This window comes from Salvia miltiorrhiza, chromosome 2 (assembly GCF_028751815.1).
Source record: "Salvia miltiorrhiza cultivar Shanhuang (shh) chromosome 2, IMPLAD_Smil_shh, whole genome shotgun sequence".
NCBI classification, from domain to species: Eukaryota; Viridiplantae; Streptophyta; class Magnoliopsida; order Lamiales; family Lamiaceae; genus Salvia; species Salvia miltiorrhiza.
This window is the reverse complement of record NC_080388.1, coordinates 104,556-131,987: the sequence shown is the minus strand read 5'-3', so window position 1 is coordinate 131,987 and position 27,432 is coordinate 104,556. Positions and strand designations below refer to the sequence as shown.

General features: G+C 38.7%; 1 protein-coding gene and 3 long non-coding RNA genes across 5 annotated transcripts; 2 read left to right on the top strand and 2 right to left on the bottom strand.

Moving 5' to 3' along the window:
- The first annotated feature begins 1,677 nt into the window (after window positions 1–1,677).
- Window positions 1,678–3,822, top strand: LOC131012453 (uncharacterized). Of its 2 annotated transcripts, none has more exons than XR_009097329.1 (4): window positions 1,678–2,091; window positions 2,341–2,689; window positions 3,405–3,469; window positions 3,611–3,822. It is a non-coding gene; the product is annotated as an uncharacterized LOC131012453 (long non-coding RNA). The 2 variants fall into 2 exon arrangements; XR_009097328.1 differs by having other exon boundaries at window positions 3,405–3,484.
- Window positions 3,823–4,100: 278 nt separating this feature from the next.
- Window positions 4,101–7,391, bottom strand: LOC131012455 (uncharacterized). Its single transcript, XR_009097331.1, has 4 exons — window positions 7,016–7,391; window positions 6,871–6,934; window positions 4,679–4,738; window positions 4,101–4,173 (listed from the first exon to the last, which is right to left on the bottom strand). It is a non-coding gene; the product is annotated as an uncharacterized LOC131012455 (long non-coding RNA).
- Window positions 7,392–14,753: 7,362 nt separating this feature from the next.
- Window positions 14,754–18,039, bottom strand: LOC131012454 (uncharacterized). The gene is made up of 4 exons (XR_009097330.1): window positions 17,664–18,039; window positions 17,519–17,582; window positions 15,327–15,386; window positions 14,754–14,821 (listed from the first exon to the last, which is right to left on the bottom strand). It is a non-coding gene; the product is annotated as an uncharacterized LOC131012454 (long non-coding RNA).
- A 326-nt stretch (window positions 18,040–18,365) lies between these two features.
- LOC131012450 (uncharacterized) lies at window positions 18,366–21,020 on the top strand. Its single transcript, XM_057940406.1, has 8 exons — window positions 18,366–18,476; window positions 18,619–18,863; window positions 18,957–19,271; window positions 19,346–19,438; window positions 19,515–19,616; window positions 19,693–20,101; window positions 20,229–20,318; window positions 20,705–21,020. The coding sequence occupies exons 2-7, from the start codon at window positions 18,648–18,650 to the stop codon at window positions 20,306–20,308; spliced, it is 1,215 nt and encodes a 404-aa protein (XP_057796389.1). The 5' UTR covers window positions 18,366–18,476; window positions 18,619–18,647; the 3' UTR covers window positions 20,309–20,318; window positions 20,705–21,020.
- The last annotated feature ends 6,412 nt before the right edge of the window (window positions 21,021–27,432 follow it).

Genomic DNA, 27,432 nt, shown 5'->3' with positions numbered 1-27,432 from the left:
AAATAATTGAAAACTAAATTCTTGAGTTAAGGACACCAACAATATCCTTACTCGATTTTCTTAAATAATTGGATTTATAAATAAAACCAATTAAATCATAAATACTTTTATTGCGAAAATACAATTTCATGTCATGCTTAACATATAATAAGAAATTTACTTAAAATATACACATAATAATAATATAATATTATTATGCAAATTATTCTTTTAAAAATAATAATTAATTAAACTAATTAATAGTTCAATTAATTAATATAAGTGTAGTCCATTTAATTAATAGAAGGCAGCCCAAAATTTTAAATGAATGAAGGCCCAACTATTAATTAAAATTGAGTCCATGTTAAATAAATAAAATCAGCCCAAATTCCATTTAAAAATCGCACTACAAAAAAAAGTTCCAATAGTGACATTATTTTAGTCACACTAAAATATGTGTCATAAAATTTATGATATTTTTAGGTGTAACAATGTTTAGTTACATCAACACATGTATCTATATATTTTTGTTACATAAAAAAGTGTAAGTAAATTTTGTTACACCTTAAAATGTAGCAAATTGTGTGACACCTATTTATGTAACTAAAATTCTCTACATCTCAAGGTGTCACAATATATTTTAATGACATATGGATGTCACGATATCTTTTTATTAATAACATATAAAAATAATGCAAAAAATGTTAATTGAGTAACCACTGAATAAAGCTAAAAGCAATTTTTTTTAAACTTAATTATGTATAGAAACATGCCCAATATTGCTTGGTAAATTATATATATATACACGAAATGATATTAAAACAATTAAATATATTTAGTGTCAAACTTTAAAATTATACTATATTTAACTATATTTAATATCAATTTCGAGATGGACTTGAAATAATTAATACACAATTTGTTTGGTAAAGGGGTGCAAAAATCGAGACATGCAAAGTACTAAATTTAAACAAATAAAATATTAATTGTCAATTTGCTTAATTGAAGTTAGGGTGGTGGCATTGGTTTGAAGAAAAAAGCAACTCCTTATGTGCCACATCAGCGCCACATCAAAAATTTAAACCTACCAACTTTTATAAACTTACCTCTGCAACAATAAACCTACAAAAGCAACTCCTTTATGGGTACCACCATATCTTTTAATATTATATATATACACATTTAAATGTATTATCATCAATTTAAATGTGTATTTCATTTAAATTATGCAAGATAATTATATATTTAATTTAATTTAATTTAATTCTATTAAAATTTAATTTAATTTACACATAATAAATAAAAGCAGCTACACATTAAAATAAAATAAAAAATTATATCATTATAAAGAAAAAAATAGAAATGCATGCTCATTAAAAAAAATTAAATGAAACGAAAATTTTGAAACAAAAAAAAAAGAAATTAAATGCAATTGGAGCACAAATTTGCCAATAATTTCGCAACAATAAATTCAAAGTTTAAAACATGCAAAAAAAACAAAAAACAAAACAAAAAATTGAAACAAAAGAATAATTTACAGCCATGGCCCACAATTTTCTTGTTTTATGTGCATGGAGTTGGGTTCTATGTGTAGGAGTTGGGTTTAGGGAGTTGAGCCAACATGGCAATTTGCAATGGAAGGGAGCTAGCTCCCAACTCCTTAGAGAAGCAAAGGAGCTGCCAATGCCACCACCAGCGTGACATTGGAGAGCACAAAAAGCTTCAGCTTAGTTCCAGCAATTCACCATCACACTCGAAAAACAAGCAAACTCCTCCGATTTGAATTTGTGAATTTGTGGTTTCCTTCACCTGAGTTCCTCCGATTTGAATCTCTCATCTCAAACTCTGAGCTCCGAACTTCAATTTAATCCCCAGAGAGAGATTGATCCGAGCTCAAAACTCTCCGACATCGTCGTAGCAGCATCCCTCGCGATCTCCTCCGCTTGAGATCAAAATTTTGGTGCGACCTTTTCATTTCTCCTCTAATTTCATATATAATTTCTCTATTTATAACCATTATTCTATCATTTTATTGAAGCTCTGCTTTGGTGCATTGTAATTGAAGCTCTACTTTCGAATTGAAGTCCAGTCTCACAGTAGCCATTCTAAGTAGTAAGTTTCTCAATCTCCTTCCTTGACTATTTTCTATGATTTTTGTGAAATTGTTTGATTCTAGTTTTTGAATTGGAATTTCTGGTTAATTAAGCAAACTCGACTGCAAATGAAACTTTCAATTTAAATTTTGAATGGGGATTTTAGGTTGTCCTTTTCTTTTGTTTTGCTGCAATTGTATATGAATTTTTTGTTGATTTATAGTTCTACAAAATTAAGCTCGAAATTATACAATTTCTTTGTTTTTAGCTTGTTAGTTTTGAAATGGACAAGAGTTGGATTAATGCGCCAAGGGTTAGTGATGTTTATAAGAGTGGATGTGAGTCATTCATACAATTTGCCATGGAAGCTCAAGAAACTATACTTTGCCCCTGCTTGAAGTGTTGTAATGGCAAAAGGTTTTCAACTGAAAATGTTCTTCATCACATATTATTCAATGGTTTTTGTCCGGGATATACTACTTGGAATTTTCACGGAGAACATGTATCGTCGGTGGATTGCTATTCCGATTACTAGAGCTGCACGCTCCTAAGTTGTTTGGTGGATTGCTATTCCGATTGAGGCGTTTGAGCTGCACACGAGATACTTGTGAAATTAGGTAGGCATGTTTTAACACAAACTGTTCTTGTTTTCTTGTTTCAAGTTTGCAAATGGCCATTTTTCATGATGAGCAATACAAATGTTTTCTTTCCCCCTGGTGGTGTCTGTGTTTTACTAGATAAGAAAGAGATCATAATTATTTATGTGCTTGATCTTTTTAGAAAAGAGATACCATGAACATGAATAGAAGAAGAAGTTGGGAATATACCTGCCTTAAATTCAGGAAGAATCAACTACCAATTCAAGTCTTTGATCTTTTTAGAAAAGAGATGCCATGAACATGAATAGAAGAAGAGGTTGGGAATATATCTGCTTAGTAGACTCAGCCACTCACTTATTTGACTTTACCTGCAGTAATGTTATTTAGTTGGAAGATTCACTGAAAAAGAAGTATGAGAAACATGATGAATCTTTGTTTCATCCAAGTCAAATTCCAGATTTTGGTATCCGAGTCTGTTGGCAGGTCTCAATCTTGTTTGAAATCTTAAACTTTCTTGGGAGGCTAGTTTGTTTAGGGGTTGTTCAATGGAGCTATCAGATTTTCCAATTTGTATATACGTGGGAACCTTAAAAAGTCCAGGTGTCATCATTTTGCCTATGGTTAAACCTTTTCTTTCCTTTATGCTTTATTGAAATAAAGTCCAGATTCATACACGATGGAAGTCAGATGATTGATTTGATGTTTCCTGTTTGCCCTGTCTATCATTTTGCAGCTAGCATTTGTGTTGTAAGTTTGGACCCGAAGAGTTTGAAGTTTGGAATCAAAACGACATAAACTGTAGGGGACTTGTCTGTAAGTAGAAATGTTATTTCTCATGATGAGTATATGGCTCTATTGAACTTAGTTAGAAATATGTATCATAAAGTTATTTTACTACGAATTAGTTAAGTTCTACTAATTTTGACATCACCATTGCAGATCTAAATGTTTTGATCATGTTTCGATCCAAAGTGACAATATCCCAGTACAAAAAAGGCCCTCCAACAACAAATTGTAGTTCTCTACCGCCACCATCTTCCACATTCTCACAACCTCTTACTATTGATTCACATCATTCTCCAGATTCTATTTTCAACCACTTGCGTCCACCTTCATTAAATAGTAATTACACACAGCTAAGCCCCCTTCGGCATTCATGTCACGACCGGTCCTAATTAAGGATAATTAAGCCGGGGAAACCGTGACTAATGGAGGGAGATTAGAAACGGGGTAGAAAGGGAATAATTAAACAAAGAAGAATCACATTTCATAATTTAACAAAAGGAATATTTATAATATAACAGAAGTTTAGTCGTATAGACTCAAATAACTAGTAAGTTCAGATATCTCTGACTTAGCCAAATAAACATAAAACTTCTGAGTGCGCAGCGGAATATGATTCTGATTACATGTATGAAGACATGTAACCCTAGAGTTCATTAATACATAATAAGACAAAAGAATCCCGCTCGTCACTTCATCACCATCGGCAGCTGCTCAACCTGCACATTTAGAAATATATGCAGGGCTTGAGTACAAAAGTACTCAGTGGGCACGTATGCCTAAGTATAAAATACATGCTTCAAAACTGTAAATTGTCATGCCATAATTAAACAGTACAGCAAGGGAGTTTTTCGCTAAAAGGCCCAAGCTTACTAAATTCATTTGTGATTCTTAAAGTTCGACTGCAGTCTAAGTTCTCTTGTAATCTATCATATCTGGAACTTTGTGCCGGAGAGGTGGCCACCTCTCACGGTCACTTGACCGGCCAACCCGCTAGATGACTCACGGTCACTGGTGTACACTAGTCCTGGCAGGATAGCTATCAACTGCTCAGGACCCGAATTCGATTGCATAATAAAAGTCACATCAGATAGATATCATACTGAAATTTAAATATTTTATGGCAAGACAATATTTGAAATAACTTCAATTAATTTAATCATGAGATAACTTGCTTGAACGTAACATTTAAACTCATTTGATATATATGAAAGTAATGCCCACCTGATATAAACTTTCTGTGGTACAGTAGTTCCTTGACTGATTATTAATCTCGTGCTTGACCTTTATTACGAGAATATAAATAAGATACTGCTCAAGTAAAATCCTCAAATAATGAGAATACAGAATTAACTATGCATGATCTATATGCATGAATTATTATTCTGAGATAATAATCTGGAAGGTTCTATTATAAATCCAGGCTATCGGATAAAACTAAGTCTCGTCTCATGGAACCGGATAATTAACTAAAATTAATCTATTCTCTTCAGGATGTTATACTCCACTGATTAAATAATCTTACTCGAGGTAATCGATAGAAAAGATATAAATAAAAACTTCGACTTATTCGCTTTATAACCTCATAATTAATCGGGCTAAAAAAAAATAGGAACAAGTAATGTTATAAAATTAAATAATTAAAAGGCTCAACATAAGGCAGCCTAATAATTAATTAAATAGAATTGGCTTGAATAATTAACATGAGAGGCCCAATTGAAATAATTCATCGGCTCAAGTAATTAAATAAATCTTGTCTCAATAAATAAATAATTTGATTAGCTGGGCTCAATTAAATAAATCAAACGAGGTCCAACGAAGATAATATAACAGCCCAATAAAATAAAATAAATGGGCTTCAATTTAAATAAATTCGGCCCAAAGAGAAATAATAAAGGCCCATCTGAGTAAAATAAATAAGGCCCAACTGAAATGATACAGCAGCCCAAATATGTGAATAATTAAAGGCCCATATAAATAAATTAAGAGGCCCAATCAGTAATTATAATCGGCCCATATAAATAAAATCAGAGGCCCAATTCATAATTAAAATCGGCCCAATTACAATAAATACAACAAGGCCCAAAAATAGATAATTATGAAGCCCAAAGAAAATAAAGGCCCAAATTTTCGGCCCAAATCAATTAAATAACAAGCCCATTAAACTAAAGCCCAAGGAAATAATTGAATTAGGCCCAACTTAATTAAATTAAAGCCCAAAACAAATTGAAGAGCCCAACTCCAAATTGACTCGGTTCTCTCTCTCAGCAATAATACACTCATCTCTCTCTCTCTCGGTTGGAGCCGATACTCTCCCTCGCCGCACAAGACTTCTCCCTCTCTCTCGCCCGTCCTTTCTCTTCGCGAGCTTCGCTGCGAATTGCTCCGGCGACTGCAGCAGCTAAGCTGCCGCCAACCGAGACTTCGATCGAAGCAGCCGCCAAACTGCCAAGGTCGCCGTTTGAAACTCTTTTCCGTCTCCAAGGTCCACCGCCGCCGCCGCGGAACCGGCGACTCAGTCGGCGCCGGTTGCACCTGCCTCTCTTTCTCCCCGTCTCTAACGTGAAGGGGATCGAAAGCTCTAAATATCCCCTGAAATTTCAGATCGGTTTTCTCCCTCAAATCCGATCTGTCTTCCTTCTCCGGTTACACCGCTGCCGCCTGCTCCGAGCGGCGTCGACTGTCGACGCGTCAAAGCCCCGGCGCTGTCCTCTCTTTCGGCCCTCCGACTCAACTCCGGCAAAGCAGCCCGTCGTCGCTGCAACTGGAAGGTCGGGAGATTCGCCGTGTCGCTGCTTCGATCCGCCACCGCCTTGAGCTATCGCCGTTGTCTGGAGCTGCTGCTGTTTCACCGGAGTCGCGGCTTGCTGGAGGAGCGCCGCCGCCTGCCGCTGCTGTTGGCCAGCCTTCTTCCTATCTCTCCCTCTCGATCCGGCCTCAGCCGAAGCGGGTGCCGCCGCCGCTGCCGTCTGTGGTTCTGCCGCCATCTCCCCCGTCCATTTCAATCGGCGGTTCAGCGTCGTTGCTCCATTCGCGATGCTGCAGTTGCTGTAACACGATTCTCGCCGAGGCAGTAAGAGCTGTCGCCGTCGTCGCCATCGTCTTGGCTCGACCGAACAGGCAGCCATCCTCACTTCCTAAAGCTAAGTTCCAAATCTCCGTTTCTTTCTTTTCGTTGCGTGATTGAGTTTCGATACGAACATAAATTTCCTCGAGTAAGAATCTAGTACTTAGCATTCTATGTGTAAGCATACTGTAGCAAGCCTATATTCGATTCATGAGCTAAGGTATTCTCTTTCTTTTTGTCTGTGGAGTCTGATTTCATATGCATAAGCTGATCATGCTTTGGTTATGTCGCCTATCATGCTTGAATGCAGTAATGTGTGATGGAAAACAATATATGGGCTAAGCAATACCTTGAAATGTGTTGTTGGTTAAATATTGTTGTTTGTTGAACTGGAGTAACTGAACTTAAGGTTCCTGGCAAAGAGGAAATGAATGATTCTTGTTTTAATGCAGGTGCTAATCAAATGGAATGAAATCATTGAAGCTCAGCCTTACCTTGAGATCTTAGCAGAATGAATTGGGGCTGCTCTTCAATATTTTTTTTCGGTGAAATGAAGTGAGATTGAGAGCTGTTTGTTGGCTGGGGTTGATACTAATAATTCATTGGTGAAGAATTGAGTGTAGTGGTGGGGGAAAAAGAAAGAAAAACATAATGATAGTGGTGTGGGAACAAAGTTTAATGGAAAGAAAAAGAGAAGAAAAAGAAAGGAAAAAAAATTGTAGAGGAGAATTATTGATGTATTTTCTCTGACTCGGTGATTCTGTAACTGTAAAGTGAATCACGTGCTCATATTTGCTTGTACTGTTTATTTAAATAAATCTCGATTTCGACATGTGATATCTCGCTAAAATCGATAAGTTATAAAATGAATCTAAATTAAATCCGTAGATTTAATTTGTTCGTTGTCTTGATATTTAAATTAAATCCGCAGATTTAATTAACTCACGAGTCGGAAATAATCCACGACTTGAGTAAAAATAAATTCTAATTCCATCTCACTTAAATAAATAACGTGACTTTGCTAAGTCAGTTATAACTCTGAAATAATATCATTGATTGTTTTAACAATATAAATTCAGGATCATAAGCTGAATTCATATCAGGATAATAACCGTTTTCATTCACTGATGAATAAAAATAAACACTCATAACTGGATTCAAAATATATAAAAGAGTGGGTCATTACATACTACCCCTCTTAACAAAAATTTCGTCCCGAAATTTGCATATTTCTTCTAAAACAGTTCGGGGTATTTATCCTTCATTTTGTCTTCAAGCTCCCACGTGGCTTCCTCTTGTCCGTGGTGTCTCCATAAGACTTTCACTGATGTGATTGCCTTATTCCTGAGTTGTTGTACTTTTCGATCTAGAATGGCTTCTGGTCTCTCTTCATAACTTAAGTCTGGGCAAAGGATCATCTCTTCTTGGTGGATTATGTGCTTTGGATCGAAAACGTATTTTCTGAGTTGTGATACGTGGAAAACATTGTGAACGTTTCCAAAGCTTGGCGGTAACGCCAACCTATAGGCTACTGGGCCTATTCTCTCCAAAATCTCATAAGGTCCTACGAATCGGGGCCTAAGTTTTCCCTTGACACCAAACCTAGTTATCCCCTTGGTAGGAGATACCTTTAGGAAGACCTTGTCTCCTATTTCAAAACATAACTCAGTTCGACGTGCATCAGCGTAAGATTTCTGTCTATCTTGTGCCTCTTTTATTCGCCCTCTGATCTGGCGGACTATCTCAACCATCTCGTTTACCATGTCTGGTCCTAAAACTTTTCTCTCACCCACTTCATCCCAATAAAGCGGTGATCTACATTTTCTTCCATATAATGCCTCATATGGTGCCATATCAATAGTCGCCTGATAACTGTTATTATAGGCAAATTCAATCAACGGCAGCACTGCTTCCCAACTTCCACCCCTGTCTAGGACCACTGTTCTCAACATATCTTCGAGGGTCTGAATTGTTCTTTCAGACTGCCCATCTGTCTGCGGGTGGAAGGCGGTGCTGAAATTTAACCTCGTGCCTAACTCCTTCTGTAAGCTTATCCAAAATCTAGAAGTAAATTTTGAGTCTCGGTCTGAAGTGATCGACACGGGTACACCGTGTAAGCGTACAATCTCTCGAACATACAACTGAGCTAGCTTGTCTGACCCATGTGTGATCGGTATTGGTATAAAATGAGCACATTTTGTGAGTCGATCCACTATTACCCAAATGGCAGTGTTTCCTCTCTTCGTTTTGGGCAAACTGGTCACAAAATCCATTGCGATGTGCTCCCACTTCCATTCTGGAATTTCCAACGGTTGTAGTTTTCCATATGGCCTTTGATGTAAGGCCTTCACCTGTTGGCATGCTAGGCATTTCTCCACAAATGACGCTATGTCTCTCTTCATTCCTTCCCACCAAAAGTGTTTCTTTAGGTCCTGATACATCTTAGTACTGCCTGGGTGGGCAGTATAAGGGGTATCGTGAGCCTCACTCATGATTTTATCCTTAAGCTCATCATCGTGGGGGATGCATATTCTTCCTTCAAAAAGGATAACATTATCTGATGCTTCTTGATAATTCTTGACGCCTCCTTTCCTTACTGCTTCCCGTAGTTTTTCCATCTTCCCGTCTTTTCTTTGTGCTTCTACGATCATCTTCCTCAAGTTAGGTACTGTTGCCACAACGCTTGCTATCGTCCCTGGTGGTTTAACCACTTCTATGCTCATTTTGCTAAATTCCCTTATGAGCACCGTCTCTCGAGTGATGAGAGCTCCCAATTTAGATTGGGTCTTACGACTCAATGCATCAGCCACTACGTTGGCCTTGCCTGGGTGGTAGTTAATACCGCAGTCATAGTCTTTCACTAGTTCGAGCCATCTCCTCTGTCTCATGTTGAGGTCCTTTTGCTCGAAAAAGTATTTCAGGCTTTTATGATCTGTGAATATTTCACACCTAACTCCATATAGGTGGTGCCTCCAAATCTTCAGCGCATGCACCACTGCAGCTAACTCCAGATCATGAGTCGGGTAATTCAGTTCATGTGGCCTAAGCTGTCGTGACGCATATGCTATCACTCTTCCTTCTTGCATCAGCACGCAACCAAGTCCATTTTTGGACGCGTCTGTGTAGATCATGTATTCCTTATCAGCTGTTGGGACGGCTAACACTGGTGCCGTAGTTAACTTCTCCTTAAGTTCTTGGAAGCTCTTCTCGCACTCCTCTGTCCAAGAAAATTTTATTCCCTTCCTGAGTAGTTGCGTCATTGGCCTTGCAATTTTGGAAAATCCTTCCATAAACCTCCTATAGTAACCTGCCAATCCTAAGAAACTTCTTATTTCATTAGGGTTAGTAGGCGATTTCCATTCGCGCACTGATTGCACTTTTTCAGGGTCCACTTTAATCCCTTCTGATGATACAATATGTCCTAAAAACGTGACTTCGCTGAGCCAAAACTCACACTTGCTGAATTTGGCATAAAGGCGCTCTGTCCTCAACGTTTCTAGAACAATTCTCAGATGTTCCTCATGGTCTTTATCGTTCTTCGAGTAGATCAGGATGTCATCTATGAATACCAAGACAAATTTGTCTAAATACGGATGGAACACTCGATTCATGAGGTCCATGAACACGGCTGGCGCATTAGTTAGCCCGAATGGCACAACTACAAATTCGTAGTGGCCATACCTAGTTCGAAATGCCGTCTTAGGTACGTCTTCTGGTCGAATCTTCAGCTGGTGATAACCAGACCGCAAATCAATCTTCGAGAACACACTTGCTCCCTTGAGCTGGTCGAAGAGGTCATCTATCCTTGGTAAAGGATATTTGTTCTTCAGTGTCACTTTGTTCAGTTCCCTATAGTCTATGCACATTCTCAATGTGCCATCCTTTTTCTTCACAAAAAGTACAGGTGCACCCCAAGGTGATACACTTGGCCTAATGAATCCAAGTTCCAAAAGTTCTTGCAGTTGTATTTTGAGTTCTTCCAACTCTTTAGGAGCCATCCGGTATGGTGCCTTCGAAATGGGAGCTGCCCCGGGCTCCAAATCAATGGTAAACTCAATTGGTCTGTCCGGTGGTGGCCCTGGCAGAATCTCTGGAAATACATCTGAAAAGTCCCGTACAATTGCTACATCTTCTATACTCTTTTCAGTACCCAGTTCTCCGTGCAAGTATACGAGGTAAGCTGGGTATCCCTTCTTCATCATTTTCGTTGCTTGTAGGGCGGAGATGATCATCTTTCTTCTTCCCATACTAATTCCGTGGAAATGTGACGGCTCCCTTCCTGGGGGTCGAAACAATATCTGTCTTTCGTTACAAAGGATGGTGGCATAGTTCTCGGCTAGCCAGTCCATTCCTAGGATTATGTCCACATCTCCCATCGGTATAACATAAGAGTTGTTTACTACAATCTTGTGTGACCCTATGTTCAGTTCTAGGTTCAAGCACACATGATCTACTGTCGTCATCCCTCCTATAGGTGATGATATACTCAACTCCTGGTCAGCTCTTTCCATTTTAAGTTTTAATGTATCAACACATGTACTTGAAATGAAAGTATGCGATGCGCCCGTATCAAATAGAAGTACAACAGGAGTATTGAGTAGCATGCCCATACCTGCCAGGTTTCCCTGGTTGTTCTCGGGCTGCTTCTGCCTCATAGCATAGGCTCTAGCATGACGAGGTTTTTCATGTTGTTTCTGTTGTCGCTGCTGTTGTTGGCGGGCCTGTTGCTGATACGGTTGTTGAGGTTGTGGTTGGTACTGTAGCTGTTGGTGTTGCTGTGGCTGCTGATACTGTGGTTGCTGCCTTGGGTATGGTTGCGGCAAAGCTTGGATTGCTCGCAGATGCGGAGCCTGGATAGGTGGGTTTGGCCTTGAACTCGTTCCATGTTGCTTATTCGGGCACCGGTTTGCATAGTGCCCTTTCTGGTTACAGATATAGCAACTATCACTGCCGGCCTTACAGATTCCCACATGATTTTTGTTACATTTGGGGCAATGTGGGGCCCTCTGTTGGTCATTTCCCATCTGTTTCGGTGCACTCTGGCCTCCATAGCCCTGTGACTGGAAAACCCGTCCCTGCCATGGCCTCTTCTCACCTTGGTTCGGGTTACTGTTGTCCCATCTCCTCTTTCCTCTAAAATTCTGATTATGATTTTGATCATGTGGAGGTGCTGGCGCAGGTACAATTGCAAGTCTTTCTCCTGGCATGGCTGCCTCAATGTCTAACGCTCGACTGAGCGACTCAGTGTAAGACAATCCTCCATGGCTTGCCAAAGCCATCCTAATCTCGTGCCTCAGTCCGGCACAAAACTTTTCAGCCATCTTATCATCTGTGTCAACTTGTTCCGGCGCATATCTAGACATATCGCAGAACATCCTGTCATATTGAGTTACCGACATCTTCCCTTGCTTTAGATTGTAAAATTCAGCTTCCTTCTTCTTGCGGTAGCTCTTGGGTATATACTTGTCATATATACCAGCTTTGAATTGTTCCCAGGTCAGGTTTTCTAATTGCTCTGCTGTCATCGTTTTCATCCGTGCTTCCCACCAGAAATCAGCTGACCCAGTCAACTGAAAGGACATACAAGTCAGACGTTCCTGGTCGGTGCAACGCAGGAAGTTGAAAATGCGTTCAATAGCGCGAACCCAAGTTTCAGCTTCTGCCGGGTCTCCTGTCCCGTTGAAAGTAGGTGGGTTCTGTCGCAAAAATAATTCTTCAATCCGTCGTTCTGGCTGAACAGGTGGTTGAACTATTTCGGGTTCTGGTTCTGGCACTGTTTCTGGGTCTCTTCTTTCATTTCGGGGAATCCTGCCCCCTCCTCTTGGTCGTCCTCGTTTTGGCGGCATTCTATTAGGTTAACACAAGTTGTCAGCGCATTAAAAAAAACAATAAGGCCATACTTTCATTTCTATAGTTACTCTTCAACTCATCGAGTTCTGCTCTTGTTAAAACTTAAACGAACATATAAATAAAACATAGCGGAACGACTTGCTGCGAAAAACCAATAAGATCACCATATATATACCATAAAAAAAATTTGCCTCAATGAGGACTTTACATCATCATAAAATCTAGATTCAAAGATCTATCCAAGTACCACACATGATGAACTGGCTACCTAGTGAGCCATTACAAAAACTACTCAGTCACGGAACGTCCCAAGGTTTCGCGTCTCCGTACTAATACTAGTCAAAAGTCTATGCCGACACATGGCATACAAAAGCATTAAAATTATCTATGTTTCTGGAATATTTAAATAACATCATACTAGACATATATATAAACCGGTCTAAGAAGATCGGGTACAAGATCCCTGGGTCGGGGCATGGCTGTCTTCCTCTGGATCCTCTTCCGGATCTTCCTCTGGATCCTCTTCCGGATCTTCCTCTGGATCCTCATCTGTTTCTCCGCCAGATGGGTGCGACTCACCCCTTCCTTCACCTGCTGCTTGGCCAATGATGGCTGAGCGAATCATCTTCAAGGTGACTCGAAGAGTTGGGCGGTCGTCCATGGCCGGGGCTTTGCCCTTTTTGAGGAAATCCATGGTATCGGCTAAGACTCTGTCCACGTCGGCCATAGCGGCTGCTATCTCTGCCTTGCTCAACTGCCTCGATGACAATGGTGGCTCACAGACTAATGGCACTGAACCCGTGCCAGGTGGAAAATCTCTGTAGGCTTGAGGCCTAGAGGGGCCTGCCTCAGCGTCGTGCCTCCTGGGTTGCCCTAAGATAGGGGCTGCTGGTGGAGTCGGCTCCGGAAGTGGGTCCAGTAGTTCGTCGGGCGAAGGTACTCCGACTCGAGCAAGGTCTCCCGGACGTATATACGGCCCTCGAGGAGCATTTCCCCAACGAGTGAATTGTGCCTGGATCTCAGCAGTAAATCCAGAGAAATCATAATGCAAGTCATAGGACCTGCCAGAACGAGTGATGTAGTGAGCGGAAATCATCCTCGCCCATCCCTGCCATTCTGATGGCAGCAAATCTATTAGCCGCTCCATTCCGTCATAGTCCGATATCCCATGGTCTCTTGCAGCGATCCAGTGTCGATGGAAGCCGGCCAAGAATTGGCCTAAGTCATCACCGTGGCATCGGCGATAAGTAAAATATGAGTTCCTGATTGCATCCGGACTAGCATCTCGACGCAACGGCCGTCGTTTGGTAAAGCGCATCCTCGCCATCTATACATGAAGGTCGCATAATCAAACTCACGAATATCAAAATAGGTGGCAAAACAGTAAGGTTCAAACACATCTACAACAGTAAGGTAATAATTCTGCTTGAGTCTAGAAATTCTAACCACGGTATTATAATCATAAGAGCCTAACACTAGACTCGAATATATAACTCGTGAAGTCTTAAATATGCTGCAACTAGTACTAATTAGGGTTTTGAAAAGAGATAACTCCGCTATGTTGCAGTTTCCAAACTATGTAGGGTATTCTTATTACTATGAAAAGTGTTCCCACTATACTCTGATTAAGGCAATAGTTGATTCGGTATCCGCCTCGCGTGAATAATCCGAACGAAGATCTATGCCCGTGTCACTATCTCATGTGTGACACTTTTCTTTACTCCCCATTGTATTTTGTTTGTTGGTTTCTCGTCTGGTTCACTAATTTTGTAATTTACTCATCGCCTCAATTTACAGAGAAAAGCAAAAATGTTCTTGCTAAATTCCTTCTATTGTTGTGTTCATAACAGTGATCATGCATCCTTAGCGCATCTAAGTTCATTGAGTAACATCCCCATAAAAAGGCATAAGTAAAATCAACATTTGCATCAAAGCGAAATATAAACTTCAACATTCAAAACTTTCTGTTGCATTCCTTTCTGTTGAGCATAGCGATGTGATGAAGTGCTGAGCTTTTGCCGACTGACTCTTTTATACTAGTGATCATACTAGAAAAATTTATTAACTCTAGGGTTCAGAGCAAATAAACTGCTCTGATACCACTCTGTCACGACCGGTCCTAATTAAGGATAATTAAGCCGGGGAAACCGTGACTAATGGAGGGAGATTAGAAACGGGGTAGAAAGGGAATAATTAAACAAAGAAGAATCACATTTCATAATTTAACAAAAGGAATATTTATAATATAACAGAAGTTTAGTCGTATAGACTCAAATAACTAGTAAGTTCAGATATCTCTGACTTAGCCAAATAAACATAAAACTTCTGAGTGCGCAGCGGAATATGATTCTGATTACATGTATGAAGACATGTAACCCTAGAGTTCATTAATACATAATAAGACAAAAGAATCCCGCTCGTCACTTCATCACCATCGGCAGCTGCTCAACCTGCACATTTAGAAATATATGCAGGGCTTGAGTACAAAAGTACTCAGTGGGCACGTATGCCTAAGTATAAAATACATGCTTCAAAACTGTAAATTGTCATGCCATAATTAAACAGTACAGCAAGGGAGTTTTTCGCTAAAAGGCCCAAGCTTACTAAATTCATTTGTGATTCTTAAAGTTCGACTGCAGTCTAAGTTCTCTTGTAATCTATCATATCTGGAACTTTGTGCCGGAGAGGTGGCCACCTCTCACGGTCACTTGACCGGCCAACCCGCTAGATGACTCACGGTCACTGGTGTACACTAGTCCTGGCAGGATAGCTATCAACTGCTCAGGACCCGAATTCGATTGCATAATAAAAGTCACATCAGATAGATATCATACTGAAATTTAAATATTTTATGGCAAGACAATATTTGAAATAACTTCAATTAATTTAATCATGAGATAACTTGCTTGAACGTAACATTTAAACTCATTTGATATATATGAAAGTAATGCCCACCTGATATAAACTTTCTGTGGTACAGTAGTTCCTTGACTGATTATTAATCTCGTGCTTGACCTTTATTACGAGAATATAAATAAGATACTGCTCAAGTAAAATCCTCAAATAATGAGAATACAGAATTAACTATGCATGATCTATATGCATGAATTATTATTCTGAGATAATAATCTGGAAGGTTCTATTATAAATCCAGGCTATCGGATAAAACTAAGTCTCGTCTCATGGAACCGGATAATTAACTAAAATTAATCTATTCTCTTCAGGATGTTATACTCCACTGATTAAATAATCTTACTCGAGGTAATCGATAGAAAAGATATAAATAAAAACTTCGACTTATTCGCTTTATAACCTCATAATTAATCGGGCTAAAAAAAAATAGGAACAAGTAATGTTATAAAATTAAATAATTAAAAGGCTCAACATAAGGCAGCCTAATAATTAATTAAATAGAATTGGCTTGAATAATTAACATGAGAGGCCCAATTGAAATAATTCATCGGCTCAAGTAATTAAATAAATCTTGTCTCAATAAATAAATAATTTGATTAGCTGGGCTCAATTAAATAAATCAAACGAGGTCCAACGAAGATAATATAACAGCCCAATAAAATAAAATAAATGGGCTTCAATTTAAATAAATTCGGCCCAAAGAGAAATAATAAAGGCCCATCTGAGTAAAATAAATAAGGCCCAACTGAAATGATACAGCAGCCCAAATATGTGAATAATTAAAGGCCCATATAAATAAATTAAGAGGCCCAATCAGTAATTATAATCGGCCCATATAAATAAAATCAGAGGCCCAATTCATAATTAAAATCGGCCCAATTACAATAAATACAACAAGGCCCAAAAATAGATAATTATGAAGCCCAAAGAAAATAAAGGCCCAAATTTTCGGCCCAAATCAATTAAATAACAAGCCCATTAAACTAAAGCCCAAGGAAATAATTGAATTAGGCCCAACTTAATTAAATTAAAGCCCAAAACAAATTGAAGAGCCCAACTCCAAATTGACTCGGTTCTCTCTCTCAGCAATAATACACTCATCTCTCTCTCTCTCGGTTGGAGCCGATACTCTCCCTCGCCGCACAAGACTTCTCCCTCTCTCTCGCCCGTCCTTTCTCTTCGCGAGCTTCGCTGCGAATTGCTCCGGCGACTGCAGCAGCTAAGCTGCCGCCAACCGAGACTTCGATCGAAGCAGCCGCCAAACTGCCAAGGTCGCCGTTTGAAACTCTTTTCCGTCTCCAAGGTCCACCGCCGCCGCCGCGGAACCGGCGACTCAGTCGGCGCCGGTTGCACCTGCCTCTCTTTCTCCCCGTCTCTAACGTGAAGGGGATCGAAAGCTCTAAATATCCCCTGAAATTTCAGATCGGTTTTCTCCCTCAAATCCGATCTGTCTTCCTTCTCCGGTTACACCGCTGCCGCCTGCTCCGAGCGGCGTCGACTGTCGACGCGTCAAAGCCCCGGCGCTGTCCTCTCTTTCGGCCCTCCGACTCAACTCCGGCAAAGCAGCCCGTCGTCGCTGCAACTGGAAGGTCGGGAGATTCGCCGTGTCGCTGCTTCGATCCGCCACCGCCTTGAGCTATCGCCGTTGTCTGGAGCTGCTGCTGTTTCACCGGAGTCGCGGCTTGCTGGAGGAGCGCCGCCGCCTGCCGCTGCTGTTGGCCAGCCTTCTTCCTATCTCTCCCTCTCGATCCGGCCTCAGCCGAAGCGGGTGCCGCCGCCGCTGCCGTCTGTGGTTCTGCCGCCATCTCCCCCGTCCATTTCAATCGGCGGTTCAGCGTCGTTGCTCCATTCGCGATGCTGCAGTTGCTGTAACACGATTCTCGCCGAGGCAGTAAGAGCTGTCGCCGTCGTCGCCATCGTCTTGGCTCGACCGAACAGGCAGCCATCCTCACTTCCTAAAGCTAAGTTCCAAATCTCCGTTTCTTTCTTTTCGTTGCGTGATTGAGTTTCGATACGAACATAAATTTCCTCGAGTAAGAATCTAGTACTTAGCATTCTATGTGTAAGCATACTGTAGCAAGCCTATATTCGATTCATGAGCTAAGGTATTCTCTTTCTTTTTGTCTGTGGAGTCTGATTTCATATGCATAAGCTGATCATGCTTTGGTTATGTCGCCTATCATGCTTGAATGCAGTAATGTGTGATGGAAAACAATATATGGGCTAAGCAATACCTTGAAATGTGTTGTTGGTTAAATATTGTTGTTTGTTGAACTGGAGTAACTGAACTTAAGGTTCCTGGCAAAGAGGAAATGAATGATTCTTGTTTTAATGCAGGTGCTAATCAAATGGAATGAAATCATTGAAGCTCAGCCTTACCTTGAGATCTTAGCAGAATGAATTGGGGCTGCTCTTCAATATTTTTTTTCGGTGAAATGAAGTGAGATTGAGAGCTGTTTGTTGGCTGGGGTTGATACTAATAATTCATTGGTGAAGAATTGAGTGTAGTGGTGGGGGAAAAAGAAAGAAAAACATAATGATAGTGGTGTGGGAACAAAGTTTAATGGAAAGAAAAAGAGAAGAAAAAGAAAGGAAAAAAAATTGTAGAGGAGAATTATTGATGTATTTTCTCTGACTCGGTGATTCTGTAACTGTAAAGTGAATCACGTGCTCATATTTGCTTGTACTGTTTATTTAAATAAATCTCGATTTCGACATGTGATATCTCGCTAAAATCGATAAGTTATAAAATGAATCTAAATTAAATCCGTAGATTTAATTTGTTCGTTGTCTTGATATTTAAATTAAATCCGCAGATTTAATTAACTCACGAGTCGGAAATAATCCACGACTTGAGTAAAAATAAATTCTAATTCCATCTCACTTAAATAAATAACGTGACTTTGCTAAGTCAGTTATAACTCTGAAATAATATCATTGATTGTTTTAACAATATAAATTCAGGATCATAAGCTGAATTCATATCAGGATAATAACCGTTTTCATTCACTGATGAATAAAAATAAACACTCATAACTGGATTCAAAATATATAAAAGAGTGGGTCATTACAATTCACCATCCCACCTTCATTCTTCCTCCGAGACAGATGAAAGTGAATCTAACAACAATGATGATAATTCACATGTTCAAGTTTCTGAGAGTAATGTACTTGAAAATATTGAGATTGTAGGTAATGTTTCTGTACACTCAATGTAGTAGAATCTTTTTCCCCTCCCTTTGTATTTTAATTCAGTAAGTTATTGTGTTATTTACAACTCTTTTGATATAAGCTAGAGATATATTTAGTAAGCTACTTTGGTTTTCTATGACAGATGACAAAGGCCATGTGAAACTGACAAGAATGGGAATGAAAGCTAGTGATGTTTTCAAGTTGGCTAAAGGTTTGAGAATTTTGGTAAATGTTAATGAACATGGCCAACCAATCCGGGCAGCTAGAAGAGTTCTAACAAGATACATGATGAAACTTGTGAAACAACCAAATCTTTGTCCGCCAGATTTAAATGATTTTAATGATGTTAAACATGCCTTTGGAGTTGAGCTGCTGAGAGCTGTGCGGGTATCAATAATTTCATTAAATGTTATTTTCAAATATCATTTCGGATGCATTGATTTTTTTTTACTAATGTGTATTTTCCTTATTTTCTAACAGGAGAAATTCTATATCCCTAGACATGAAAATGTGGACAATGTATTAATTGCTCTAATGGGCATAAAGTTCAGGAACAACAAGTATCGGGTAAGAAAGGAGATATATAAAAAGACACATGCTAGATTGAGGGAAAAGCTGAAAGCAGTTTTGGAAGCTAGTGGTGTTCATGGTGAAGAATTGGAACATCGAGTGACATTTCATGAATTTCGTGAAGACCAAATTTTGGCAGAGCTTGATAGGATTGAGCCTCCACCTGGATTTGCTTATCATCAATGGCTTAAATTCAAGAGTAATATGAAATCTGAAAAGGCAAAGGTGGTATAGTAATTCATTTTCTTTATATTATAATCTTCATTAAATTCTTAAATATTTCTTCTATCTATGTACAGAAACTGTCTGAGAAAGGGAAAAAAGCTCGTGCGACCCAAAGTCATACTCATATAACTGGAACCAAGAGTTATGCTCAAGTTGAAGATGAGCATGTAATGCCTATTTTACATATATTCTTATATTAGTTAAGAATCACGTGTGAAATTAAGAATGTTTTGTTTTTAATAGGTCATTAAATATAAAGAACATCCAGTGCCACTTACATTTTTTGACTTGACACATAAAAGGAGAGATGGTTCTTATGTGCAGAGTGATTCAAAAGAATTCATGGTAAGTTCTTTGAATTCATCTTCATATAACTATTCATAGCATTTTCGGTTAGGTTATGTTTTTTTTTGTGTTATAGATGGCTGCCAAATCAGAGATTGTTAAACGTAAAACTGAAGGAACTTGTGAAAATACTGTTGAATTAGAAAGTTCAGTTTGGTATGATTTGATGGGTGATGATAAACCTGGTCGAGCTCGTGGTTATGGTATTGGTGTCACGAAATCAAGTGTGACCGCCTTCCGAGCCAAACTTAGACAAATGCAAAGTGAATCAGAAAAATCCAATGCTCATGACATTGAAATGGCCCAGCTCAAGCTATTACTTAGCAAGCAACAACAACAACTTGTTGCACAAGAAAATGCAATGAATGCATACATGGCAAAGACAAATGAAATTATAGGCAATTTGAGAGATGAAGTTCTACTTTATCGTACAGCATTTGGAGCTGGTACAGGGGACGTACCCAGCCATCTGAAAACGAGCTCAGGTATCCATCACCAATAACGTTTTTTAGAGGCCTTTGTCATCTATTAATTTCCAAAAAGATTCACAAATCATCATCATATTTCTGCAATTATGACAATGTAATTTTGCAACCATTCTTTCCTGTTAAGGTTGCACCCAAGCATTGGAGGCTGGAGATCAATTTCAGCCAGGATGCAGTGTTGATGCTTTCATCAATAAGCTTACCTAATGGCATCCAGGTATCCATCAACAATAACCTTTTTTAGCTTTCATTTCATCGGGAGTAGCTCCAGTTCCTGCTGCTTATTGACCTATAAAAATTCTTAAAGTTCATCTTAACTTCACTAGGAACTTGTAGGGCTGGAAATGTTGACTCTCTGAAGAAAAGTTGAAAACTTAGAAGTACTGTTCTTCACATCATTGGCTAGTATAGGATTTCACCTGAAGTAAAGTTCTATTTCAGTCTGAACATTTGAATTTAGTTTAAGATGTCGTTGGTTTGATCTTAACTTCTTTAGATGTACACCAAGATTAGACTTGTGTGAGTCAAGAACTTCCCCTGCTTCTCTATGCCCTCTCATTTTCTCCTTTAAACACTCTTCTAACAAGTGATGCTTTGATTTAGGCTGAAGTTCGTGGCTTCCAACATGACGGCTCCTTGCACCTATAACAATTTCAGTGAAAGGGCATAAATTGCTTGATATATTGAACCTTCATAAGGGGTCACCAAATAAAGGTCAAGAATAGTATGCTAAAAAGAGTGGCTGCTGAGGATGATCTTTCCCAAATGAAAGCATTTTCTTAATCATGTTTGACACATGTAATTGCATATATTTCACCATGCCCCATATATATTGGTGGTTGACCTTGTTATTTGAGTTAATTGCATAAATATTCAAGAGCTTATTTGGCATGGATAATAGCAACATCTATTTCTTCTATTTGCAATTGCCTCGAATATATATTAGTTGAATACCTTCTATTTCATTTTGTAAGGTCATTTTTATATTAGCAAATTAGGTGAGATATCTAAAAAAATAATTACACATTTTACATGTCACAAAAACTAGTTACACTTATAAATGTCACAAAAATAGCTACTTGCTTACATGTCACAAAAAAATAACTACACTCTTAAATGTCACAAAAACTAGTTACACTTATAAATGTCACAAAAATAGCTACTTGCTTACATGTCACAAAAAAATAACTACACTCTTACATGTCACAAAAATAACTACACTTATATATGTCACAAAAACTAGTTACACCTTCAAATGTCACAAAATTTAGTGACATTTTTATTTTTGTGACACGCATAATAGCTACTCATCTATGAAATGTCACAATTTTATTTAGTAACAATTATAAGTGTCACAATTCTTTAAAAATTATGTCACTAATCAAACATTTTGTTGTAGTGTCGGCCCATCACTTATTAAAAATCGGCCCATGACTCGGCCCAAAACTAAGGCCGAACCCCAAGCCCTAGCCCAACACTCCCTCCCTTCTTCTCCCCCCATCAGCCGCGACACACACACATTCACACTACCGATCTCACTCTCTCTCTCCCAAGGCTCCGCCTCTCTCTCTCCCTCGAATCTCCTCCGGCAGCCGCATCAACCGAAAAGGCCAGCCGCCTCCCTCAGCCCCTCTCTCTTGGCTCATTTCCGGCGACTCAGGGAAGCGACGACGAGCGCCGTCGACTCCCTCTCTCTCTCTGAATCAGTCCGGCGACTGCAGCAGGAAGGCTGCCGCCGACCGCGACTCCCTCACTCTTCCTCCGTCCGTGGCCGAGCAACAGCAGCCATGGCCGCCGAGCTCTGCCTCCCTCCGCTGAACTTTGGCCGACGGCAGCAGCTTCATGCCGCCACCATCGCCGCCCTCTTATCTCCCTCGGAACTCTCTCTGTGACTCCCGCCGACGAGCAGCAGCCGGAGCCGCCCGCCGGAGCCCTAGCCTCCCTCTGCCTCTCGACTCTCTCAGCCAACAAACACACCAAAGGACTCGACACAGCAAGGTTCGAAATCAGGGGAAAACAAAGCTTCAAGACTTCTCTTTTATCAAGTTGATTCTTTCATATGTACAAACATAAGTCTTTTCTTTAAATCAGTAAAAAAAATTTGTTATACATACTGAAAACTTGGTTCGATTGATTATGCGGATACACACATATTTATATATATACACAGAATAGATGTATGCGTATCTGTGTTTCTTTGTCTGTGCAGCTGAGTTTTTCAGAATGTGGAACACAAAAATAAGGGCTTTAATCTCTGTTAAAAAAAAATAATAGGATAAGCAAGGAGTTCAAGATAAAACCTTGTGAGTTGTGAGTACTTGAATGGTGGATGATTCTGTTCTTGAACCTTTCTTGCGAGAATGGGGTGAGTGAAATTGTGGGAGAGGTGGCGAATAATGCAAGAATAGATTTGCTGTTATGTAGTTCAGTTTGGAGTGGAGTTGGTGGCTGCCAACTGCCAAGTATGGCTTAAAGCTTAAAGCAAGGGAATTTGATTGCCTGTAAAGGCATGGCTTGAAATTACTTATTGATGAATGAGGTGTCTTTGCAGAGAAAGGTATAAAGTTGTGGCATAGGGTGGCTGATGGGAGATATAGGGTGTAGGTGTTTTGACAATTAAAAAGTCTTCAGGGTTGTATTATGAAAACTATAATAATCCTTCAGTGTTTGCTAAATATATGGCTCGTGAAAATACTCAAATGCTCAATTTAAATAAATATGCGATGCATAAGAATTTAAATAACATAAACTTTCAAAATTCATTTTTGTTGGAATTAAAGTAAATTCATTTTCTTTTATCCGGCGTGAATCATCTTAATTTCTAAGTTTAAAATTTACTCTAAATTTAGCTAGGGAAATGCGGGGCGTTACAAATTAAGAAACTTATTTTTTAGGAGGAGGTGTAGTCCACACCAATTAAGTACTTTTTTTTACTCAAAATGGAAAACGAGCCTATTTTAGTAGCATTCGACACAGGGATCTGACAAGCGTCATAAGCAATTGCTCCAATAAAGAGTTCAAGGCATTAGTACTTGAATATATGCCAAAGGGAAACCTTGAAAAATAGTTATATTCCCACAACTATTGCTTGAATATGATGGAAAGATTGAATATAATGATTGATGTTGCATCTGCTTTGGAGTATCTTCACCACGGTTATTCAATGCCCATTTTCCACAGCGACTTGAAGCCTAGTAATGTGCTGTTAGATGAAGCCATGGTTGCACATGTAAGCGACTTTGGGATAGCAAAGTTATTGTGCAATGGAGATAGCTTTGTGTTAACCAACACGCTAGCAACATTGGGTTACATCGCTCCAGGTGAAGTTTCTCTAAATATATTGATTGCACTTCACTTTTAATCAATTAATTGTGTCTTCCTTACTGCATACATCATAATTTTTGTTGTTCCAGAGTATGGTTTGGAAGGGCTAGTTTCAACAAGGTGTGATGTGTATAGCTACGGGGTGATGTTGATCGAAACTTTTACGAGAAAAAGGCCTAGTAGTGATATGTTTTGCGGAGATATGAGCTTAAAGAGATGGGTAGAACTCTCACTTTTGGAGATCCCAGAAGAAGTGATAGATACCAACTTAGTCATGAATTTGGAGAAAGAATATGTAGTGTGTATCATCCATACTTGAATTTGCTCTAAAATGCTCTGTGGACTCTCCCGGGGATAAAATCAACATGAAACAAGTACATATAGAGTTGCAGAAAATCAAACATCGATTTTATATGCTATTTCAAAGTTCTATGTTATTTCTAATTAGATAATATTGTTCAATTACGATTTATTTATTTTTCCAATGATATTCGTATTTCACATATCTTTCGTGAAGGGAACCAAGTTGTTGACATTATGGAAAATCCAAATACTCCTACTGGTTGGTGGAATCATGATATTCCCTTGATTGAGGAAGCCATGCAAAAGGATATTCATATTCCAAATTTCTATCGCAAAGATAGCTAATGATGTCTTCTTCATTTGGTGACTTGGATGAGGCATGTAGTGTTGAAGATTTTGAAGAGGCAGTGGATGCTAACTCAGGTGAGGCACTGGATAGTGGTGAGGTGGATGACATTATGAATGGAAAATTTGGCTTGGTCCTTTTGTTGGTTTTTGCTATCATTGTTAATTCGTTCTTCTTGTTTATGCTTTTTCCTCGTTGTAATAGACGAGTACTCTTTTTCCTTACTGGTGTTTTTCCCATTGTGTTTTCGCCATAAAGGTTTTAATGAGGCTCGACCCTTAGTTAGCGTCTTTGTGCTTTCAAAGGTTTGCTAGGTTTTCTTATTCGAGATATATACCATGACTTAGCAAAGTCATGTTATCAAGCATGTTGATAGAAATATTATTTCTATTTATTATTACTATTACTGAAGTCGTGAATTTATTCTGGCTTGTGAAAGATTTAATCTTAGATATTATAACAGCAAAACGAATTAAAACTCCAGATTTAATTTAGAATTATTTTATAGTCTTACGATTTTGGCAAGACAGGAAAACAGATATTGAAATACGAGATTTATTAGAATAGTCAGTTACAAACACGCGATGTTAGCAAACCCGAATCTATTAGTATTATATGAGATACGGAATGGCAAACACAGAAGGATTTTATTTCATTGATCACCTCAACCTTTTATCACTTACAATCAACTTTCATTCCTACTCCCTACCATCCTACTACACCAACACCCAACAGCTCACTTTCCCATCAGCTGTGCTCTCCTCTACAGCAAATTTGCAGCCTCAGCCATATTGAGGTAGTTCTAGCTGGTTATTCAGACACTCAAAGATAATCCACTCACTCCAATCCTTGAAGAATATTCAGCCAAACCTCCCTTGCCCTCGTTCTTTAGTGCTTCATCAACCAAACAGAAACAGAGAGCCTATTCACTGCTCTGGCAACCTTCAAGGAGGTAAGTTATTGTCTTTGATTATCCACACCTGCATGCATTTATTGAGAAGAATAAGTATGATTAATTCAGGTATTCCTTCATTTACTTCATTCAACTCAGCAGCCAACCAACACAATATTTCAAGGTAACTATACTATCTCAGTCTACTCCCTCCTGCTATACGATTCCTTTAAAGAATGCATAGCATCATTGGTTATTGATAAGATATTTCCACACCTGCATTTATTGAGAAGAATAAGTATGACTATTTCAGTTATTCCACACGTAGGGGAGTGTTTGATTTTGAGAGAGAGTTAGGAGAGACCAAGTGGAACTGTGGAAGAAAGTAATTGGGCTTTATTATTCAATTCTTTGGGCTATATTATTTTATTATTTAATTGGGCCTTATGATTTTTCTTATATTTCGAGCCCAGCGATTTGTTTATTTATTTAATTGGACTCTTGTTATTTCTTTTGGGCCGATGACTGGACCTCCTGATTTAATTATTTGGGCCTGTTTAGTGCAGACCCCTATTATCCAATGATTGATTTTAATTGGGCCATCTTCTTGGGTTCAGATTTAATTATTTCATTTGGGCTCCAGATTTATTATATCATTGGGCTGCCATGGTTTATTTAATTAAGGCCCACTCTTATTTATTACTCCCTCCGTTCCACTATAAATGAATCAAAACTTTTCGGCATGAGAATTAAACAGAGGTGTAAATTGGTTAAAAATAGTGGGACCTACACTTTTTGAAGGGTTAAATTTTTCTGTATATGAAAATAAGACACTTATAGTGGGATGACCCAAAAAAGAATACAGGCCACTTTTAGTGGGACGGTGGAAGTAGTAATTATTAGGCTGCCTTATGTTGGGCCTTTTAATTATATGAGCTTATATTATTGATTCTCTATTTATTTAAGCCCGACCAATGAACAATCTGGAATGACCGATTAATTAGACTTCATTATTTTTAATTACGGATTTATTTCTATGAGTTCACTAAGTGAGTAATTAGATTTAGCTAATTTCTTTTAATCGATTAAATAGAGTGAGATCTATTTAATTATCAAGCGGGATAAAAGACCCTAAGATGAGCAGATTAATTTTAGTTATCCATCTGACCTCATAAGACAAGCCGTAGTTATTTTATTTAATCTGATAACTAGGATTAATAATAGAATTTTCCGAATTATTATTTCAGAATAATAATTCTTGCATAAGCGAGTCATGCATAGTTATATTCATGCATTAGCATTATTCGATGATTTTGCTCGAGCCGATATCTTATGTTATATTCTTGCAATATCGTATGTCAAGTGCGAGAGTACGTAATAGCCAGACAAGGAGCTACTGCACCGGAACAAGAGTTGCTATCAGGTGGGCTTACTTTCATATATATCAAGAAAAAATTAATGTTTACATTCAAGCAAGTCATTTCTTTTCAATCCTTGAATTGAAATTATTTAAAGTCATTATCTTGTCATAAATGTTTTAATCTTAGTATGATATCTATCTGCCTTAGCTTTTGCCAATTATATAATCGAATTCGGATCCTGAGCGGATAGCTATCCTACTAGAAATAGTGTACATGGTGACCATGAGTCAGCGAGCGGGTTGACCGGTCAAATGTCCGTGAGAGGTGGCCACAAATGAATTTAGTAAGCTTAGGCCTTTTAGCTAAAACTCTCTTGCTATACTGTTTATGATGACATGACAATTTACAGTTTTATACTAGCATGTATATATTTTGGCATACGTGCTCATTGACTACTCTCGTACTCAGCAATGCTTTTTTTTTTTTTTAAATGTACAGGTTGAGCAGTGGCTGATGGCGATGAGGTGATGAGTGGAAATTCCTTTTGTCGTAGTTATAGATAACCTCTTGGGATACATGTTTTCATACATGTAGTTCAGATATTATTATTCCGTTGTGTACTCTTAAGTACTATGGCAGTTTAACTAAGTCGGGTTCTTCCAAATTTATCAGTTATTTGAGCCATTGTGGCTAAATATTAGTTATCTTATGAATTTCTCTTTTATCGATAATGATTTGAGTTTCATCCTTCATTAATTGTCCACCCCTTTCTATCCCCGCTTTTAAATTCCCTCTCTTAGTCACGGGTTCCCGGCTTGGTACGCATGGTACACACAATATTCTGGAACAGAGGATCTCATAGCACATACCAAAAGCATGTCCCACTCCATGTCCCAAACCTAATACTACACCGTTTTGAGGGCAGATTATTTACTCCCTTTTAATCTCCTAAATCTGTTCAGATATCAGTCCCACTCCTTGGAATCCAATCACAGCTTGTGTCGGAAAATCCGCCAGAAGCCTCTCCATCTCTCTAGAATCCAATCTCTCCAGATCGCGACCGTCGTCTTCATCCTTGCTTCCCAGAAACAACACCCCTCTTTTA

What these genes read in the sequence shown, in the direction of transcription:
- LOC131012450 (XM_057940406.1), top strand. Translation starts at nt 18,648, where the DNA reads ATGGGAATGAAAGCTAGTGATGTTTTCAAGTTGGCTAAAGGTTTGAGA. An exon ending in TGAAATCTGAAAAGGCAAAG is followed by an intron (nt 19,272 to 19,345) that starts GTGGTATAGTAA and finishes ATCTATGTACAG; the next exon opens with AAACTGTCTGAGAAAGGGAA. An exon ending in CTCAAGTTGAAGATGAGCAT is followed by an intron (nt 19,439 to 19,514) that starts GTAATGCCTATT and finishes TGTTTTTAATAG; the next exon opens with GTCATTAAATATAAAGAACA.